This window comes from Dicentrarchus labrax, unplaced genomic scaffold (assembly GCF_905237075.1).
Source record: "Dicentrarchus labrax unplaced genomic scaffold, dlabrax2021, whole genome shotgun sequence".
NCBI classification, from domain to species: Eukaryota; Metazoa; Chordata; class Actinopteri; family Moronidae; genus Dicentrarchus; species Dicentrarchus labrax.
The window spans coordinates 11,114,806-11,135,012 of NW_026136722.1; the positions used below are offsets into that span (position 1 = coordinate 11,114,806).

General features: G+C 37.9%; 4 protein-coding genes across 5 annotated transcripts in view; 2 read left to right on the top strand and 2 right to left on the bottom strand.

Annotated features, from left to right (window-relative positions):
* Positions 1-1,312, top strand: part of dnm2a (dynamin 2a) — a 30,777-nt gene extending 29,465 nt beyond the window's left edge. The window contains exon 21 of the mRNA XM_051389417.1: positions 352-1,312. Within this exon, the coding sequence (XP_051245377.1) occupies positions 352-382 (31 nt within the window). The 3' untranslated portion in view covers positions 383-1,312. The remainder of the gene's footprint in view (positions 1-351) is intronic.
* tmed1a (transmembrane p24 trafficking protein 1a) lies at positions 623-5,903 on the bottom strand. Of its 2 annotated transcripts, XM_051389422.1 has the most exons (6): positions 5,370-5,903; positions 3,975-4,042; positions 3,819-3,871; positions 2,480-2,577; positions 2,025-2,214; positions 623-1,897 (listed from the first exon to the last, which is right to left on the bottom strand). In XM_051389422.1, the coding sequence occupies exons 1-6, from the start codon at positions 5,387-5,389 to the stop codon at positions 1,679-1,681; spliced, it is 648 nt and encodes a 215-aa protein (XP_051245382.1). In that variant the 5' UTR covers positions 5,390-5,903; the 3' UTR covers positions 623-1,678. The 2 variants fall into 2 exon arrangements, with proteins under 2 accessions (XP_051245382.1, XP_051245380.1); XM_051389420.1 differs by having other exon boundaries at positions 3,819-4,042; positions 5,370-5,620.
* A 2,522-nt stretch (positions 5,904-8,425) lies between these two features.
* tnfsf14 (TNF superfamily member 14) lies at positions 8,426-11,870 on the top strand. The gene is made up of 4 exons (XM_051389423.1): positions 8,426-8,993; positions 10,448-10,481; positions 10,568-10,639; positions 10,898-11,870. Exons 1-4 carry the CDS (start codon positions 8,799-8,801, stop codon positions 11,281-11,283), a joined length of 687 nt encoding a protein of 228 aa, XP_051245383.1. The 5' UTR covers positions 8,426-8,798; the 3' UTR covers positions 11,284-11,870.
* Positions 11,871-14,290: 2,420 nt separating this feature from the next.
* On the bottom strand, positions 14,291-18,065 carry LOC127356915 (uncharacterized). Its single transcript, XM_051388994.1, has 4 exons — positions 17,701-18,065; positions 17,009-17,074; positions 16,445-16,511; positions 14,291-16,196 (listed from the first exon to the last, which is right to left on the bottom strand). Exons 1-4 carry the CDS (start codon positions 17,965-17,967, stop codon positions 15,838-15,840), a joined length of 759 nt encoding a protein of 252 aa, XP_051244954.1. The 5' UTR covers positions 17,968-18,065; the 3' UTR covers positions 14,291-15,837.
* Between the last annotated feature and the right edge of the window lie 2,142 nt (positions 18,066-20,207).

Consider the following 20,207-nt stretch of genomic DNA (forward strand, 5'->3'; position numbering starts at 1 on the left):
TACGTTTCTGATACTGATTGAATGTCAATGTGAAAACATCTACTTTAATTCAATGTTGCAAGAATAAAACATAACTTCTAAGGGGGTGGACATATTTTTATAGGCACAATATAGATAGCTCTTTTAAAACATCTATTTGCTAAAGATGTTCAAAACTCCTTTTAATCTTATTCTCTTTCAGCTGCAGCATTAATGAATAAATCCAGGTTTACGTGTCTCATCGTATCATCCAATGAGAGTGGAGGATGATCTCTCTAATGATGATCCGGTGACTGGATCCTGTAATTATTACCTGTCAAAGTACATGTCACAAGGTTAAGAGATTAATGGTGGTTGATTCTCCCTGAACAGGCGCCCGGCTCCCCGTCGAAACCAGTGGTGACCTTGACCAGCCTGAAGTGGCCATAAAATGCCTTCAATCCATGACAGCAGGACTACAGAAGAACTACACATCTTATTTTCCAGTTCAATCAAGGCCTTAAGTAATCTCAGACTATCAGTCAAACATAGAAGCTGTTATAATTTATTGAGTCATTAAACTAAAGTTCTTTATAGTGAATGTTGTCAGACCCAAGTTGTAATTGTGTAAAATCTAATTTAAGATATAAATGTAATCCAGATATTTTCTTTCTTGTAGTTTATTCCACACAATTGCCCAGAAGACTCTACATTTTTAATACAGTATGAATCAACTCTAAAGGATGAATTCCTAAATACAGTGCCAAGTTAAAAAAAAAAGGCAGTTCAACATTTAAATGTTTTTTTTATTTCTATTCTGTGATAACAAAGAAAAATAAATTTTAAGTGGTGGCACATGACAACTGAATATAATGTTAATGATGGCTTAGGAAGCTGAACAGTCACAGGATGTTTCAACATACTGTGAGAAGATATAGTGGTAGTGATTTAAATGCACAATTGGTTTTCCCTGCTGCGTTGTGTATGTTTTTACTACTCATCACAACTGCATGAAACAAGTGACTGGAAAGGAAGTGAACGTTTCAGCCAAAAGACTTCACTGTTTTCTGACTATTTATAACCTCCAGATGGAGAAACTGATCAGGGAGATAACCAGTATGACTGTGTGAATACATGTCTTTTTATCACAGGAAAGACTAAAGATGTGGGGTTTTTTTGAACAGCTTGAGGCTTAGTAAATTTTTTTTTTTTTTTTTTTACAGTGCATACTCAGGAGGCGAGGTTTCTGATATTATCTTGGTTTGTTTTGGCTATGGGTTTGATAAAACATAGCTTAGGTTCATGAATGTCGATGTGGTATCTGAAATTCAATAAAACAACATTCCAGTGAGAACAGCTGTGGTTTCTAACTTCCCTAATGATATTATTTACAAATATCAGTGCTCCAAGTATTTTATGTGTGGGTATTTTGTGATATGTTATGTATATACAGTATGTATCTGTGTGTATGTGCATAGTACAGTACTGTAAATGTGATTTTCAGGTTGATGTGTCTGGAATTCACAAAGTCACGGAACATCAAAGCAATAACTTTTTGGCTACAATAAAAAAAAAGTCCCTAGTGCTTGATGAATCAGTTTCACAAAAATGTAAACTATACTTCTAAATTCAGCACACCTATTGGTTAAGGATTTTGGGTCAAACTTTCAAGTAGGCTGTGCACTCTTGATTGGAAATTAATGGAACAGTTTTGTTGTGGCTATGTGCAGACCTGCTTGGTGTTATCAAAGAGGCCTCGCAGGGTGTAGATTTGAGTGGCAGCGACAGTGAGCATGACAAGCAGGTTGAGGCAGGACCAGAAGGACACCCGCCACAGGTTGTCCTCCAGAAGGTAGCGGTCCCTGGCCTCAAAGGCCCGCAGCACAGTCAGGACCTGACGGCTCCTCTCCAGGTGCCAATACACAGTGTCCATCCTCACCTGGAAGAGGAAGAAAGAGATAGACAGACAGGAGGAGATGAAAGTCAGTACTGAGATGTGTAGACATAAAAAAATTAATAAAAAATATTGATAATTCAAGTGATGGGTTTTGTTTTTCCCCTCTCACCAAGATGTCCTTCAGTTTGTATTCCACTATGCTCTCTGGCATGGCCGCATCCGCCCATTGATCATCTCGGCCTCCACCTCCACTGCTCTGACTATGGATGATCACCTCAAAGAACACCATCTTCTCTGACAGCTTACTGAAACTGTTGTCAAAACACAACCTGTAGTCTCCATCCTCTGTGGGATCCACCCTGCAGGTATAAAAGAAAAGGGTTAAGGTCAGGAAAGTTTGGAGAAAGCTGACATTTTACTCCAAACAATATCATGGTTGAAATCTTTCACTGTAATGACACAACAAAATGAAATGTGCTTTTATGTATTTTGCGGAATTAACTACTGACTGCTGCCTTGATGCTTGCTTGTGGTTAATTGGGTTCATTACAAATGAAAAGTAATACAGGGACTGAGCATCAAAGCTAAAGCAGGTTGTTATTGGAAAGAATTTAGGTGACCCACATGTGAATGCCATCAGATCTCCTGAAGTCAGATATAAGTCGGTATCCACTGGGTGAGATGAGGGCAAAGCCAACATCCAGTCCTGACCCAGCTATGACCTGTACAAGAAACAGAAGGGATTGAGGCCAGTAATACAGGATATATACAGGCTCACAGTTAGCCAGAACTCATTCAATTTTCCACTGTTATTTTCACATTTTCACTCCAAACATGAAGCTCACAGCTCAAGCTTCAATCAGACTATCCGTCTGAAATGCAAATTGAAGCCTTGATAGAACACTGAGCAACAACATAACTCACATAATAAGCCACAGTGATAATATTTAAACAGTTTGGGAAATTCTCTATTTCGCTACCCTACTGCCCACTCTATCAGTGTCAGACACAGTCTCAGTCTCTCAGTCCCCGGCCTCCCAAGGTTTTGTTTCATCACATCAAGCTACCACTCTCATTTTTGAAAAATGACTAACAGTCTGTCAATGTATGCATAATCTTCTGCCTTTTTTTTTCAGAGTCAGAGAGTACAGTTCTGCATCATAAAACCGACAATACAGGCCATTGTAGGCGTAGTTGTGACTGCCAGTTGAGTTAAGATTTGGGCACCATGTGTCAACAGTTCCAGTGACAAACCTGCACTCTCAGGAAGCACAGAGACGAACAGGGAGCAGCTTAGACTGTGACCTTACACCAACTTTCAGATGCCAGACCATGCAGCAGTAATATTATGATGAATGTGGTGTGATGGAAGGTCAATTAATTGTTTTTTAATTGTGTATTGTATTTTGAGATAATCAGCCAATGCATATGCTTATTTATATTAAATATGGTGTGTAGCCATTGAAAAACCCATATTCCATGGCCATAAAATCATAAAGGTTAACAACACATTATAGGAGGTCTACCTTTTAATTTATTGATTTGTGTGTTTAGTGGTATGTTTGAAAAAGTTCAAAATTGGAAAAATATATTTGGCATTCAATTTATATATATAATTTTTGGATGTATTTACAATATGATCATGTAAAGGCACGTTTGTGCTTGTATAGGATGCATGTTAAGTACTTTTGCAATGTGTTTTAAGGGGGCATTATTTGAGGTACAAGTTTAAGTTTTTCTCCTTCTTTGCTCTATCTTAGGACAGGTGTCTTCAACAACAACAGCAGTGGTTTTCTTATCTCTCTACTTGCAAGACCAAAGTCCAAAGCCTGTTCACTTGTTTTTCAGTCACATATTATTCACAAAATATAAAAAAGCTATTCAAAATAAACACAATATTACACTGTCACTACGCCAGACAGACACATGAAAGAGAAACAGATAGAGAGAATATTACATTTACCTGGTATTCAACTTCCATACTGTCGTTCCTCACGGTGGTTTGGTAAAAACACTCTGTGGTGCCAGCAGGTAACAGAAATGTAAATTCCCTGTTTTGGTTAGGCCCCACACCCAAAGTCAAGCCAACAGTCAGAATCAAACATGCCAGCAAACAAACCTCCACATTCATCATCCTTCGCTCGCAGTGCATAGTCCATGTATTCCACTTTCACCAACTGGAAGCAACTGTGTTACATGTGCAGGGGGAAAAAAAGCAGTTTTAATATCTAGAGTTGCTTATTTTCATACTCCAACGGTTGGAAAGTAGCCTAACAGTAAGAGAGTTCCCTGATCTAAGCTGAATGAGTGGAGGCTCTGTCTGTGTCACCCTACAGTCTGGACTGCAGCCAACATGCAAAACTGTGACAAAGTGCAATATGCCCATACCTGATGGTGCCTGGAGTATGGAGGCCTGCATGGTTAGTGAAGGTACATTTGGGAATTATATAAAAGTTGTTTTTTTTTTTTCAATCAGTCCTCACACTTTTTGTTCTGATTTGTACTTGTTGGCAAAATGTTCTTTTATCATTAATTCTAACTGTTATGCTGTCATGTCCTCTTTTATTCTGTAGGGGGAGCTATGGTTAAAAGGCAGACAAAAAGCAGGCCACACAGCCTTGATATCATGGATGTATTATGGGTAAGTGAGCAACATAAATAAAACTTGTTAGGGCACAATACACATGCTTAATGGATGAGTAATCCATGACTCAAGGTGATTTAATGCAATAATTAATGTAGAATTGATACTGAATTCCTGTTTGTCACTAACAAATGATCGAGTCACTGATTAGTAATACTTACTGGATCATCAATTCACTTCATACATTAATATACTTACAAATAAGGCACATGGGCCAATGTTGTCTTCAAGTTAGGGGGTGGAATATGAGTGTTTTTTAAATTGTATTATTATATTTTTTGTTGTTGGAAATAGAGGAGTGTAGCACATAATATGAAGGTGCACTAAAACCAAAAGAATCTAATAATAAAATTAGGAGAAGATGGACTGACATAGTATACACTGTAATTATCAGGTCTTGTTAACATTACAAGAGCTTCATGATATAATCCTTTGTTAGGGTATGATATGTTTAGAATTACGTTATCATATTATTATTTTTTTTTAAAGCATATGATGTACAAGTACAGATTAGAAATATATAACATGATTGAATAGTTTGCTATTCTGATATTCTAATGTCCATAAAAGATACTCTAGAATAAACTATGTCTTAGTCCCTGCTTAAATTCTTTCAAAAAGTGATGATTGCCATTAATAATAGTAGTCATCTCTGATCATGCAATGGTTTCCATATTGTATGAAGAGTCAAAACGGTGTGTTTCCTATAAATGGAAGCTTCGCAATTTTTTTAAAAAACATTTAAATTTCTTAGTATTTGAGAGAGCAGGTTGATTTGTATTCTGAAATACACACAGACTCTATCTGTCAGATAGGAGGCCTTTAAAAGGACAGAATCCAAATCAATAAAAAATAAATGTTTGCTCTTACCTGCAGTGAGACTTATTCATCTAGAATGTGTGAGTGAGTGAGTGGCCGTTGGCTGTACAGGTGTCAAGCCTCCCTCAAATATAATGGAAGCAGATGGCACTGGGCTTGTGGTGCGGCCAAAACATACATTTGAAAAACTCAACAGCAACTTCTCTTTCCAGAAATCATGACCCAGCTACTCAGAATAATTCACTGACACTTTGTTTTATGCAGTTTCATGGAGGAACTATTTTCTATGTATCACCGTGCAGAAAAAAACAAGAATTACTATGGTTGGAGCAGTTTGGTCTAAAGAAAATAGTTCCTCCGTGAAACTGCTCACAGCTGTGTGCCAGGAATGTGTTTGTGTCTTGTTTACATTACTAGAGACTGTATGTATTTTTGATTTTGTGTTGAACTGCCGCTTATTAGCCAATATTCACAAAATTACTCTCTGGATTTGGTAACCGACATTAAGTTGATATGTACTGGAAGCCACATCCACTCTTTCTACTTCACTTCACTTCACTTTTGGCTTTGCTTTTGGCCAACCCAATCTTCATGTAACTCAATTGTTGTTTCCACTCTGAGAATCTGGTCTCTATTTAGACTTGCTTTTGGATTGTCTAACCAAAAGCATTTGAAGGCCCATTTTGATTGTCTAACCATGTTCAGTTCACTGTGTTTATGTCCAGAGGTTGCATGTTGTCTTTTATGTTCAGCAGGTGAATCTCCCCCCAGAGATATACACTTCTTTCTCTCTCAAGTGGAGTGATACTGAATTATGTAAAGGAGTTACACATCATAGCTGTTATATACAGTTATTATACCATAGCTAACCAATCAGATTGCTTGATTTGAGAAGTGACGATAATACAGTAGGCTACATGCTTTTACTTTTTTCGATAGTTGTGAAGTGCACTAAGCAGACCTGATCACATGCAGCAGTTGATAGACGACTCATTACAACCATAAGAGGCTTAAAGATCCGGTGTGTAGTTTCATTTCGCGGTGTAGTGGCAGATTGCGATTCCTTCACTTTACTTTCCCCTTCCAGGCACAAAGGAGAAACTATGGTGGCCGAGAATCGTGCAAAGAATCTAGAGCCAGTGTTTGGTTTGTTTGTTGTGGGCTATTGTTGAAACATGGTGCTTCAACATGGAAGGTGACCTGTGGCGTCTGTAAATAAAAAAGGCTCATTCAAAGGTAACAAAAACATAATGATTCCTGTATTCAGGTTATTATACACTAATGGAAATATAGTTATGCATATTATATTCACACAGGACCTTAAAACTTGACTTGGACTTCCTCCTCCTTCCTTGAAACTTAACTTACAAAAAAACGAATTGTCAGCATCTCTGTTGAACTTGGCTGAGCTCAAGAAAAAACAACACATCGACCCTGTTGCACTTAACATGATGTGGTATGGCGTAAAGAAATGCAGAATGAATATACATAATATTGTTTTACTCGAATTTGGGGCAACATTTCATTCAAATTGGGCATATTTGATATGGCTGTCATACATTTATGAGCTTTGAGGAAATCCCAGCAGTATATTTAAAATAAACACTTATTTAAATGTTTGCAAATACAGATATTCATTTATTTTGCACAAAATAAATCACTGGAAAGGCAATTCAATTCAATTCAATTCAATTCTATTCTATTTGTATAGCGCCAATTCATAACAGAAGTTATATCAGGACACTTTTCAAATAGAGCAGGTCTAGACCGAACTCCTTATAACATTATTTACAGAGACCCAACAGTTCCACCATGAGCAAGCACTTGGCGACAAGGGCAAGGAAAAACTGCCTGTTAAAAGGCAGAAACCTAGGACACATCCTTCGGCTCTAGGTGGGTGGTCGTCTCTCTCGACCAGTTGGGGTGAGAGAGAGAGAGAGAGAGACACAGACAGACAGAGACAGAGAGAGAGACAAACAGACAGACAGGTGCACAGCAACAACAGGCAGAAACGTATTAAAAAATAAAATAATCACAAACAAATGCATTGCTAAAGGTTTAACATAATCTATAATTGGCTTTTATCTGCTTCTATTGAAACCTCAGAGTGGAAACTTATGTGCATGTGTCTGTGTACTAATGCGTGTGTATTTATAAGTAGATGTGACCTACTGCCCGATAGAGCATGATGTACATTGCAAAGGGAGCATGGTGCAGTTGATGGACCCATAGGTGATGTCACTAACAGGAAGGTGGGACAGAAACAGGTCATAAGCCAAATATTGATGTCAGGTTAAAAATATAGCACATTGTATGGCAGTGGATAAAATAACATACACTTTAAGAGCTATACTAAGTATTAATGAAGAAATCTGGAATGCATTCGATCTTTATTTAAGACACATACATCACCCACGTGTGGAAGCTCTCCTGTCAACTAAAGGGACAATTGTATCAATAAAGGCCATACATTAAAGTTTTTGGGGGTTTCACTAAGAAGCCAAGGACATGATCATTGCACCACACTATCAGTCTGTTTACTGCCCCAGAACTCAGGAATGTGTATTTGTGTTAGAGTGACGCTCCAACGGGGATAAAATCATACTGCCTCTTCGAATCTTCATTCTTTCGAGCTTTAACATATGAGAGTGTGTGAGGGTTGAGTTGAGTCTATTCATGGATGACTTGAATAAAACTTTACAGAAAAACTGTAGAAGTTCATACTTTGTATGCTTTATTTAACAAATAGCCGCCACAATGTATAGCATTTTCAGCCTAAAACGCTTCCTTAATTAATTAGCAAACATATAGCAGTCACAACGTTCCACTTCACCTCACCCTACACCGGCTGAGTCTGGTGATGTCATTAATTTTATTTTCAGTTTATGCCTCGCAACTCTGCTCTGTCCCCTGCGACAAAGCACAAAGGTAAGGATGTAAAAAGTTTAATCTTAAACTCCATTGTGGTTAATAGTCTTTCAGCCCATAAGTCAAACCACACAGAGAATGAGTGCAATGCATGCAAGAGAGGAAGTGTGAATGGAGATATTTCAACATTGCTATTACAGTGAAGTGGGAGGACGGTAGGGTGGGAGGGTTAAAATGCATTCTGCTTGGTCTCTCAAGTATGGATGTTGCCTTCTACCTTTAGGCTTCGTTACTGTATGGGAAAAAATCCACTATACACTGCATAATTTTGAAAGTTTGCAGTTACTGAGTGCAGACAGTTGTGAGAGCCTTAAGACACCTTGGTGATACATCTCAAGATTTCTGTATGAAGGTCTATTCTTTATCTGACTACGTGTGAGCCATCTCCACTTGAACCAACCACATGTGAGCCCACCCATTTTCTTACTTTTTCCACACCTCTGTGTCTTTCAAGCCTCTGTCTCCGTGACCCTGTTGAAGCAGTACTCTCCGACAACTTGTGGAGGACATTTTTTCACACTGAATTAGTTTTTCAGTGAGAACACTGTAGGTATGGACGAGAGTGGATATCCATCTGTGTATGTGGTGGACAGCCATGTCACCCGGCCTGCATTGCCGCCGAGGCTGAGCGAGAGGCCACGACGTGCTGGGGTGGCACAGACCCTACTGTTTCTGCTAGTGAGTGTGGCACTGTGCGGCATGGTGATAGAAGCCTGCTTCATCTACCGTCTCCACCAACATGAATCTGTGAGTATCAACCCCATCTCTGGGTCTGCACCTAAAGTACATTTTGCAATTTCATCCTGTGATTTCTCACCAACTGAGAGTCACTCTGCTTTTTTTGTTTCATAAAATGTTCTTTTGATTCTCACTTTCATCAGAAGATCTCATTCAGCTTCAACACTTTATTCTCACTTTCATTTTCTTTTCTTATTTCTAACAGTTTTCTCCTTTTCTGTCACTCTCAACCCAAAGCTCTTGTGTTGTGTATGTTGTTGGTAACATTTTTAAGTTTCTTTTGAATACTAATTCAACACAAGTTTTCACAATGGGAACTCTTCTGGTTTGCGGCAACATATTGATTTTATTTGTTTATGCGTTATTTTACAACACCTGAGTTCTATGTATTTATACGACTATACTACATGCAAAACTGTAATGTAATTATTTGAAGTGAACTGAATATGTATTGGTACTATAAAGGTAAAATAGACAGATTACAAGACCCCAGGAAGATTAGAGGCACATACATGGGCTTTTAATAATAAAAAAATAATAAACAATAAACAAAGAGAGCAAAATATAGAATTAGAGATCCAAATAAATATTATAAAAGCAGCAGCATTTGTTTGTTGGTTTTCAGAAAGTTACTTTAGAACTGTAAAATTTAAATATTGTGTGTTTTAATTATTAAATATACAGTACAAGGTATAAACGCAAGGACAATTACAATATTTCTTACATAAGTTTTTGATATATGCATTTCACAGAGTTACATGCTACGTGTGCTGTCATACCCGTTTAGTGAAGCAAAGCAAAGGCATCAGTAAACCAAAGGACCCTCGTGATTGAACAAAGCTGACATTTACTCCAGTAATGTGAATGATTGTTTTTCTCCAAAAATTGCTGACGGTGAAATAATTTTACTATTATGGGGAAGAGAGTGGAGTAGAGATGGAGAAGTACATTAAAGTCCGGCCCATTTTCTGGGAACTTTATTGACGTCCCCGGGGGTCAAAAGCAAGCATGTTCCACAATGGTGAATGGTCACTGTTTTCCCTGCATCACTGTGACTCAGTTTCCTGTCCTCATTTGATGCTCAGTTTGAGGACAGCAATCACAGGTTTGGGTAGGGGGAGGGGGAGGGGGACTTTTTATTCTAACACTGTCTGACAATCAAGGGTGCATACAAACAAGGGACGGTGGAGGAACGGAAGTGGTCTATTTCCTGTGGCATGATCATGATCTACCTTTTGCTCATTACCAGAAAGACAGACCTGAGCTACTTTGTACTTTTTCCTTAAGCACAATTCAGATTACATTAAGCAAAAGCATTTTGTGTATCTTATTTTCACAACTTGGTTGCATATCCAATGCAATGGTAAATCTGTTGCACATTTGAATGCGCGCACTCACGAACGGAAACACAAACATATATATACATGCTACTGACAGGTAAACCATTTTTATATCCATTGCAGGGCTCCTCAGCAACACCCTCCAAGTTCATTGCAGGTGTGTATCATCACTTTTCACTCAGTTGATTCATATTTTCAGTTTCGCAATCCACATCAGTTACATTATGTCTGGTCCTCACGCAGGTGAAGATGTTGCTGCTCCAACTAAAAGGCCCAGTCTTGTCACTCCTTCCAAACCAGTTGCACATCTGACAGGTGAGACCAGTGTTGATGTCCCTTGTATTACTGCAGAGTTCAATGTATTACAAAGGCAGAAAATAGACCGTATATATTGTTATTGCCATTGCTATTGCCAGTAAAATGAAGGCACAGTTATTAAAGTGTGGCATGGGTAATCGTGTGGTTCGAGCAAAAATACCTCTATGATATAATGTATTTATCATTTTAATCCCCCTGTTTTTAAAAGAATCAGACTTCACATTGTTGCTGTTTTTTTTTGTTTTTTTTTCCCAGATGGACATCATATAGCTCATGGAAAGGAAATCATGGCATGGAGCATGGATGCAGAACCTCTCCTCTATAAGATGGACTACAAAGACAAATGTCTTGTCATTCAGAAGGAGGGTTTTTACTATGTCTATTCCAAGGTTTCCTTTAGAGACTCCAATATATTTCACCATTCTATTGAACTGAATACAACACTGTACTCTGGGAAAAGTATTACCCTCCTGCTGTCCAGAAAATACTCAGGGGGGTCCAGCAGTAAACGATCCAACAGTTACCTGGGTGGAGTGTTTCACCTCCAAGAAAGTGATGCCATTTTTGTGAAAGTGAGCGATACCTCAAAAATTGAGCGACACAAATCCTATGAAAACATATTTGGTGCATATATGATATAAATGTCACATTGATTATTTCACAATAATCTGAAAGCAGTAAGAGTAAATAGAAGCGGATGGAAAATCTTCTCAAGGATTAGAGATTCTTTGTAATGCAAAAGCAGGTCAGTAAGCCGAAAGCGAGGCAGGTGTGAAAACCACCCTGAAGGTCAGGGCACATGGCTTTCTCTTTCGGGGGTGAAACGCTTCATTTTTTAAAATTATATTGAGTGACAAAACTCTTTTTCACATCGGGGACTTTTTATATGCTTACTTGTATACTTACTTTTATACAATATATATACTTGTTACAAAATGACTCGTCATAGATGGATTAAAACAAATCTTTGATACATTGTTCAGTCTCCCTTAGCTTCATATTATTGCTAAGTATACATTTATATGCGTTTATATGTTCATGCTAAAATAAAATAAAAAATAGATGTTGTCACCTTACGTATTTCTTTTCACTCTTGTGTGACACATACACCACATTATTTATTTATTCCTCTAGTGGTAAAAATGAATGATGTAACTGTTTTAATACTACTGTATTTATGTACAATAACATGTATGAAACAATTAAATAAACAGATGATGATTTTAAAGTCTTGTTTGGTGGTGTTATCACGCCTTTACTCAGGCCATCATGTAGCTGAAGCAAGCTACTGTATGCACTTCCTGGTGAAGCGGCTCTGGAGCCTTTGCTGAGTGGTCTCAGTAGCAGTTTTCACCCACTCACTCAAACCACACAACTCTCTGTTGACGGGTAGCGTTTTTTAAAACCACAGTGACACATATTATTTAAGTGTAAGTATGTTAACCACCTTTAAACAGAAAGTGTTAATTGTTAAACACTGGTTTTACAGTACAGCAATTCGACTTATGTGACAAATGTACTTTTCTTAAGGGTTGGGAGGGACAATAGATGTATCGGGCAGTATTCCACACATTCGAATCAGTGTACCCATTTACTGTAAAGCTATAGATAATCTTTTTCAATTCATCACCATGGCGACAGGCATGGCGACATGCATGTACAAACAACAAGCTTCATCACTCTATGGAGCCTTTTTTTTTTTCTTACGCTTTCCCTTCAGATGTGTCTGTTCGAAGAAGCCGCTCTTGAATACACCCACAGAGTTGTATATTTGTAAACTGAAGAGGAAGTGGTGGTGGGGGCCGCTGGGAGGGAGGGTGGGGGTGTCAGCAGATTGCCTGACTCACTTTCCAACCCCAGATCTGGAGAGCAGCGGCTGGTGAAGGTCTACTGTAGCAGGACTGTGTGTGTATGTGTGCATGTATATGAGTACAGGTGGGTGTGTAGGTTAAGTGCACCTCAAATTCATTTTCCCTCAGGCTCGTACTACAAGTTTTGTTCAAATCAGTTGAACGCGCTGAGTTGAAACTAATTACAGTTCAGGGTTTGGTGATATAGAGTCTGAATGCATAACTAAACATATTATCTGTCAAATCATGGGTGGCCTTGGCTCAGACGTTTTACACAGTCTCCTTGTGTTTTCATGAATTCCTCTCTCCGTGCATGTGTGAGTCATTATCTTCCATCGCTGGCTGACCTGTGAGGTGTGAGAGACTATAGTAGCAAAGGAGGGGGAAAGTAACAGCTGTGTGGTTGGGATTCGTGATGCTGGTTTTTCTCTCGTCATTAAACTTTGGTCTAGCCATGACTTTTACAGAGAATCTGTGTGGGATGAGAGTACTCTATAATTGGCTATAATCTCAACAGTATTCACACTTCTATATATGAAACAAACATTTTCCATTTATAAAGCGATACTTTGTTGTCAGATATTAATGTCAAGGTGTGTTTAACCTCTGTCGACAATTTTTACACGCCACTTTGGAAATAAACTACCGCTAGTTTGTCACGTAGAAGCATTCTTTTACAGTGAAGCAACCTGTGGTGCCTAGAGCGAAGCAAAACTGAAAGGGGTGGTCATGGTACACAGAAAGCAGTCCATAGCTAAATGCTGTCCTCTGGTGTTGGTCTCTAGATGAGGTAGAGTAGCAGGTGAGTGCTACATTTCGGTTATCTGTAAAGCTGTGCATTCAGAGGGTCCACTTTGCTTCTGATTTACTGAAAAAATCTTTCACTCAGGAAGTTCATGCCATTTCCTTACACATATTTGACTGTAATGTCATTTTTAATCAAGAATAATGTTGCTGTTTACCAAAAATCATCTCTCATATCTTGAATTTTGGGATGTCATTATTATATAATCAGTTGATTATTAAGTGGCAGGTACTTGCAGTTTCTGGAAAATAACAGCAGAGCGCGTCATTCAGTGACTGAACACTGAAAACGTATCCAATAATGCACAGTGACATTTGGGTGATGAGGGTTCTCACAGAAGCTGCCATACTTCTCTATGTGGATACACAACTTTTGTACGCCTGTCTTAATTGGGCAGTGGAAAGCAATGGTAGGAACAAACCAACCCATGCAGACGTGTCTAATATATAAGACAGAGTGGGTGGTGTCTGCTATCTGCATTTGAATTTAACATCTCGGACCTCCCTTAAGTGTAACCGAAAGTTGTGGTGGCAACAGCTAATACAGTGAGTGGTAAAAGATATGGCACTCTGCAGGTTTGGAAAAGAACTGTTTTCAGATGAAACCTGGTAACCTGGAAAATGTGTATCTCGGCTGTGATGACTAATATCATGTTCCAGTGACCTTTTGTGTTTTCTCTCTCTATTGTTGTAATGCAGGTCAGTAGACATGATGATGGATGTTTGTGTAAGGTGCAGATTTTTTATTTTGCTTTGTCAGAGTCTGGCAGGCATATTCTTCGACAGCATATGGCAGGGAGGGTCCCCCTGTATCTTTCTATTAAGTGACTCACTATCTGCGGGGTCCCACTGCTAATTTATGACCTCTCACTTTCACTCTATATCCAGGGTCTTGAAAGTGACTCACAGTAAAATGCAGAAAATCATCAGTGTAATTTCATTTGTTCGTCTTAGCTCCATATTGGGGGTTTAAATACGTCAAATATAATAAACATTATGAAAAAATTATAGCTTTTAATCATAACATTGTTACATTATTTCAAGGCAGCAGTTATGTTGATGTCGTTGGATGTAAAGAAACATGTTTAAAGGTCCCCGGAACAAATGCAATGCTTTTTTGAATGCATAATCACACTAATGTACACACATCATCAGGAGTACAAGCATTAAAAACAACTGAAAATCATTGACAAAACCAAATATTTCTTTCAATATCTCTTAACAACACATGAAACTTTCTGCATCAACCACCTTGAGTTGTGATTTCATGTGTCATAATGTGTGATACAAGTAGTGAAGGAGATTTGGAGGTTTGTTCTATCAAGTCATTTCACTTTTCATTTTAAATTTAGATTATAAAAATAGAATACTAATTTGTATGTAATAGTGGTCATTCTTTAGATGTTAAAAACACGAAAATTCTGTGTCTAAACAAATAAATCATATCTATATTTTTGTTCTTTTATCTTTTTTCTCCCTTTTAACATTTATCAACCAAGTCATTACATATTATTGCAATTATTAATAAAGAAAACTGTAAAAACATTCCAGTGACTCACTAACAGTAGACAAATGCATATACACAAGGACATACATTGTCACACAGTGACATACATTCATTGGTTTTTCGCTGTCTATGCAATTTAGCTAAATATACTGTATATATTCTAGGCCCAAACAATAAATAAATACAACATAAATATGTAATTCATATAGTTCAAAACAAGAAATAAATCAAGTAGCAAATAGGAGCTGTGCAAAAACAGAGCACAGTTCTGCCAACAGGTGTGGCACTTCAGAATAATACATTCTTGCTGTTAACTACTACACATTTTAAATCTAAGAAACTCCAACAAGGAAATACAATTTAAGGAGTGGTTTACTCTGAATACCTGGTTCACTGACTAAAAGTGTGCTCCTTGATCATAGCTATTTGAGAACAATCCAACTTTTTTTTTTTTTTTATCTATACAATACACAAGGGAATATTCCCCCAAACCTACATTACACTGTTAAACTGTTATTTCCATATAGTTCTATAAAGAAGAGTTTTAAAGTGTGAATTTAAAGTCTTCTCTTGAGCACAACAGCAGAGGAACACACTTGTAGTGATGACATCAACCTTAGACCAATCCTGAGCTGCTATATAGTATATTTACTTTACTGGCCAATGTAATTGGACATTGAATCAAAATAAAATCTGTTTCAGGGTGGATTTTTCTTTTTAGTTGACCAGAATTTAACAGTGAGGTTTTTACCCAGCCTGTGGGTCTTCAATGTTGAATCCAACCCCTTCATCCATTCTCTGTGACTCAGTCACCACTTTGACTGCAGGAAGACAGTTAAGTGATTTGCTGATCTGGTGATCCCAAGGCAATTACAGAGATCTGTTTGGTAACAAGAGAGCAACAAGTACACTCTACCATCTTTGCATCTGAGCTTGTTTGCTGCAGAATGGGTCCCAGAACTGGATAAGTGTCCTGGAACATGCCAGGGATTAAAAAAAAAAATATATATATATATAATGTATCAGAGATGCATCTAAGGCTTGAGCATGTAGATGATATCCAGGTGGGTAAGATGTTCAATGTCATCAATTTCAGTGGTTGGCAGGCTGATGTTGAATACCAGGGTGCCCCCAGCAGACAGCTCCTCTACCTTTCCAAGGAGGCCTGTGGTGCATGTGTTTTTGTTAATCCCACCCATCAGGACAACTTTGTTGTTCCATTTCAGACTGACATTGTGATCCGATTGCTCTTCACATTCCTTCGATTCCTTCTTCAGTGTCACCTGAAGATTTAGGAAGTAATATCCATCCCTATTTATTTTCAGATCTTTTCCGTCTACTGAGACCAAGTCGTTATTTGGATTCATTGCTGACCATTTCATTCCGCCTTTGGCTGTGGGTGACAGAAAAGCTGCTATTAGCTGTGAATTTGTTTTCTTAGAAGTTTATTCTGAATATCTTGTTTAATTTCACATGGAGCACATGTGACTCAATGATTCAGTGAAATTGTATTGGCTGGAATTAAACATTTCCTCTGACCAGGACATTATCTGTACTTCCAACAGCTTGTGAATTTTTACATTTTTACAGACTTTGTCATTCACACTGAATAAGGGAATACAAAAAATAGAACAACTTTACCTTCAATTGCCTTATAGGTGAGCATTGTACCTTCTCCCAAGAGAAGCCCATGGTCTGAGGGAGGCAGCTGAGGAAGAGGAAGACATTTATTAAACTCGAAACATAGAAAAAAAGTCTACATTATATGTGGTTCCTGCATGGTTCCCATGATGACACACAGACCAGATACATTGATGTTGCTATTTTTAAACGTGGTGATGAGACCAGTACCTCAGTCTTAAAAGTGAGAACAGAATAGATCATTCAGTATCTTCAGAAGGAAAATGAAGAGACAGTTTAGTTTAGTGGCATTTCCCCGAATTTGGCAATGACGTCACAGTGCTTCCTCCAAGACGTGAAGAGAGTGACTGTCTGACATAAGTCACTGAGAAGAAAAATAATTTGAGCTAAATCTGCCTGGTCTGCAAGATTTCTCTGACTGGAATATTTTGATTGCAAAAACTGACAACAAAAGCATGACATCTTAATCAACAAGAACATGTGTGTTCATATTGTGAGAATATATAACACAACACAGTGAAGTCAACAGGAGAAGCACAAGCTCTGAAGCTGTGGTTATCTTACCGAAGCTGTATTGTTTGCCTGGGATTGCACTGTGCGCTCTGGTGCTACAGCGCTATTGTTCTGAGACTGGAGAAGGAAACAGAAGCACAAAATATGCTCATAATAAATGTTACAAGATGGTTTTGAAACACAAAAGTGCCGGTGAATGAATGTTGTTGGTGCGATAACGCCATTCAAGTTCACTTAATGGCATTGCTGAATTAAATTTTTTAAAAACAACGCATTGTCTATTAAAATAATTCTCCTGTAAAATATTTAACACGTGATAGTAGCTAGTCAATCATAGAGCTAGACTTATATTTTATTATAGCATTATAGCAGTTATGCTCCATTATAGTTTTATTATCTCTGCGGTATAGATTGAGACATTTCTATCTGATCAGTTTTTTTATCTATAATGCAAAAACTTCCGCTGTTTGGAAGTCATTACTGGGGTATCTGTAACCAGCTGCAGACCACAGGCAGGGGTGTCTATCTCACCAGCTGTGCTACTGCCAAAACCACAAGAAAGAACAGATGCGCTACACAGGTGTATGTGTAACAAATTCAAAACATTCATCCTATTCATTCAAATGTCACGGGGTAAAGCAAAACTTTTGTACAAGTTTACAAATTTGGATCTCATCATTAATGATCATGGGATATTGTAGCAATCTGTAAATTCAATCTGAGGATATTTTAAGAAGTCTCACCAGTCCACGATGTCCAGTTGTGAAGAAAAGGATGATGAACACAGCCTGGATAATGGAGAGGGTGGTGGTCCACAGCAGGAGGACATGGATTAGAGAATTCTGGGTAGGCTGTGGCATCGTCAGTCCGACGGCAGAGCTCAGAGTGGCCTGAGCCTGGGGAGTGTAGGCAGACAGATGTTGAAGGCTGACGACTCTACAGTTTGTGAGTTTCCTCTGCTGTTCACCAAAGCAATGTGTGTGTTCGCTTCCTGAGCTCAGTGTGTGCATGTGATGAGGACGTTTTGATGTCTGACGGTGTTCTGCTGTGCCCTGAGTATCTATAGAACAAAGACGAATCCAGATGGTACTTTCCCCTTTATACTAGTGAAGACAGACACAGGAGGGCCAGATTGTATCTGCATCTTGGGGCTGGCCCTTTCCTCCTACTCACCACAATTTACAAAAAAATGAGGAACAAGACTCACTACCAGGGAGAAAAGGAAGGAGTTAAGAACTTTGACATGAATTAATTCCAAAATGAATCACTAAGTTGCTTATTTATGATGAGACTATGAAGAGGGTTTGGGTGGCGGTGGTGAATTAGGACTGCTATTTATGCTCCCATTTCCCCCCCTTCTTCCTCCATATATTATGTCTTTATATTAAACATGGTAGAATACAATTTCTCAACAATGTTCTTATCCTTCTTTCTTTAAGTATATTGACTCAACATACTTAAAACTACTCTGGAGCAGGATAAGGGTTGATCAGAAAAGTCAATTTATTAATTCACCATTGCATGATGGAAGCTTTAATCCTGAAATGTTAGGTCTTTGCTGGCTTAAAAGACCAGAAACAATAGAGATAGAATTAATACAAAATATACAAAAATAAGCAAAAAGTTTATGGGCATCAACATTTCAGACCTTATTGCATCACACGAGAATATTACTTATGGTGTAACACATCCTTACTGTGTAAAAGCTGATCCCTTTCAAAAACTATGTTTATCCCCATTGGAATACATACATTACAAAATTGTACTTCTTTAACTGCTCAACAAAGAACATGTTGTTAACAAAGTATTTAGATTAAATCTTACAACCAGCACTTAAACATTATCATTATCTTATCTCTCATCTGACATAACAAGAAAATAGAGCAAATGCAACAAACAAAATGCCACAGTCAAATTAGTAGTGGAACTCAAGTGACAAAATGTCATGATATGTTGTTTATTTTTTGCACTTCTTGAAACTTCCCACCTGCATCTAAATTTCTGCTTGAGGTCAGTAAATGTGGTTTCACTTTCTCCGTTTGTACTTTGCCTGGGGAAAGTTTCATGGCAGCAAAACAGGATGGGCTTTGGTTCAGGTATGCGTCATCACACTGAATAGAGGACTCAAAGACAAAATGATACCTGTTGAAGGTTACCTTTATGACTGGCAGTGGTCAAGTACCCAGTAACAAACAACCTGCCCAGAAATGCAGTGGCTGAATAAATGTATGTATACTACAGTACTCAGTAGTATCCTAGTTAAGACAGAACATATCATTTCAATTGGATTGGAAAGCAGAAGTACAATTGTGTTTGTGAGAGTCAGCAGTATTTAGTCATGTGCAAGTCTGTGATGACAAATACAATAGAGGAAAATAAAAATCGTTTCAGAAATGTTTGTATCTTAGTTCTGCATTTTTAGGGGATGTAACACTTTCCAAACAAAAGCTGAACTAAATACTATGACCCTGGATGAGTCATAGTTTCATTTAAGAGACAACCCAATGTTATAACTCGTTAAAAATGACCTACGACACAACATTATTGGAGTGGGCAAAGAAGGATACTAGTGGTAATTTGCTACATTAATAGAAGAAACAGTTGCACGTCATTTCAAAGACGGATGGAAAATTAGATCAGAATCATCTGAGGGCGATGACACTAACATATAGATTGTCATAGACTGACAGTGACTGCAATACATGTAACAAACAAAGCACAACATTGGTGGTGATATTCAAAGTATTACTACACCATATGATAAAGTCCTTACATTGACGTCCTTTAAAACACATTACAAAGTGATATCAAATCAGTAGAGGAGGAATCATTGTGACTCCAGCCATTTTAGATCCACTACTACACATTATAGTATGTTTACTTCCTCTGATTGTCTGGCCACTAAATGATGATGTACAGCCATCTAGTGGATGCAGTGAGGGATTCAAAGACAAGCCACTAGTAAGAACACTGCTGGAGTTTACAAATGTGCTTATAAGTACATGAAAAAATGTAATAGTAATAAATAACAATACGTCAATGGTAGTAATATATAATAATAAATATAAATAGATGATATTAATATGTCATCCTATCTGTCTATTAGAAATGACATTTGTTCCAATGTATCTTCAGTGTCTAAAAACTGCAGCGGAGAATGGAAAATGAAAACATCAATATGAAAAGTAAACAGAAAATGACCTGCAATATATAAAAGTGCCCTGTCTTTTACTTTTCCCTCCCCCTCCTC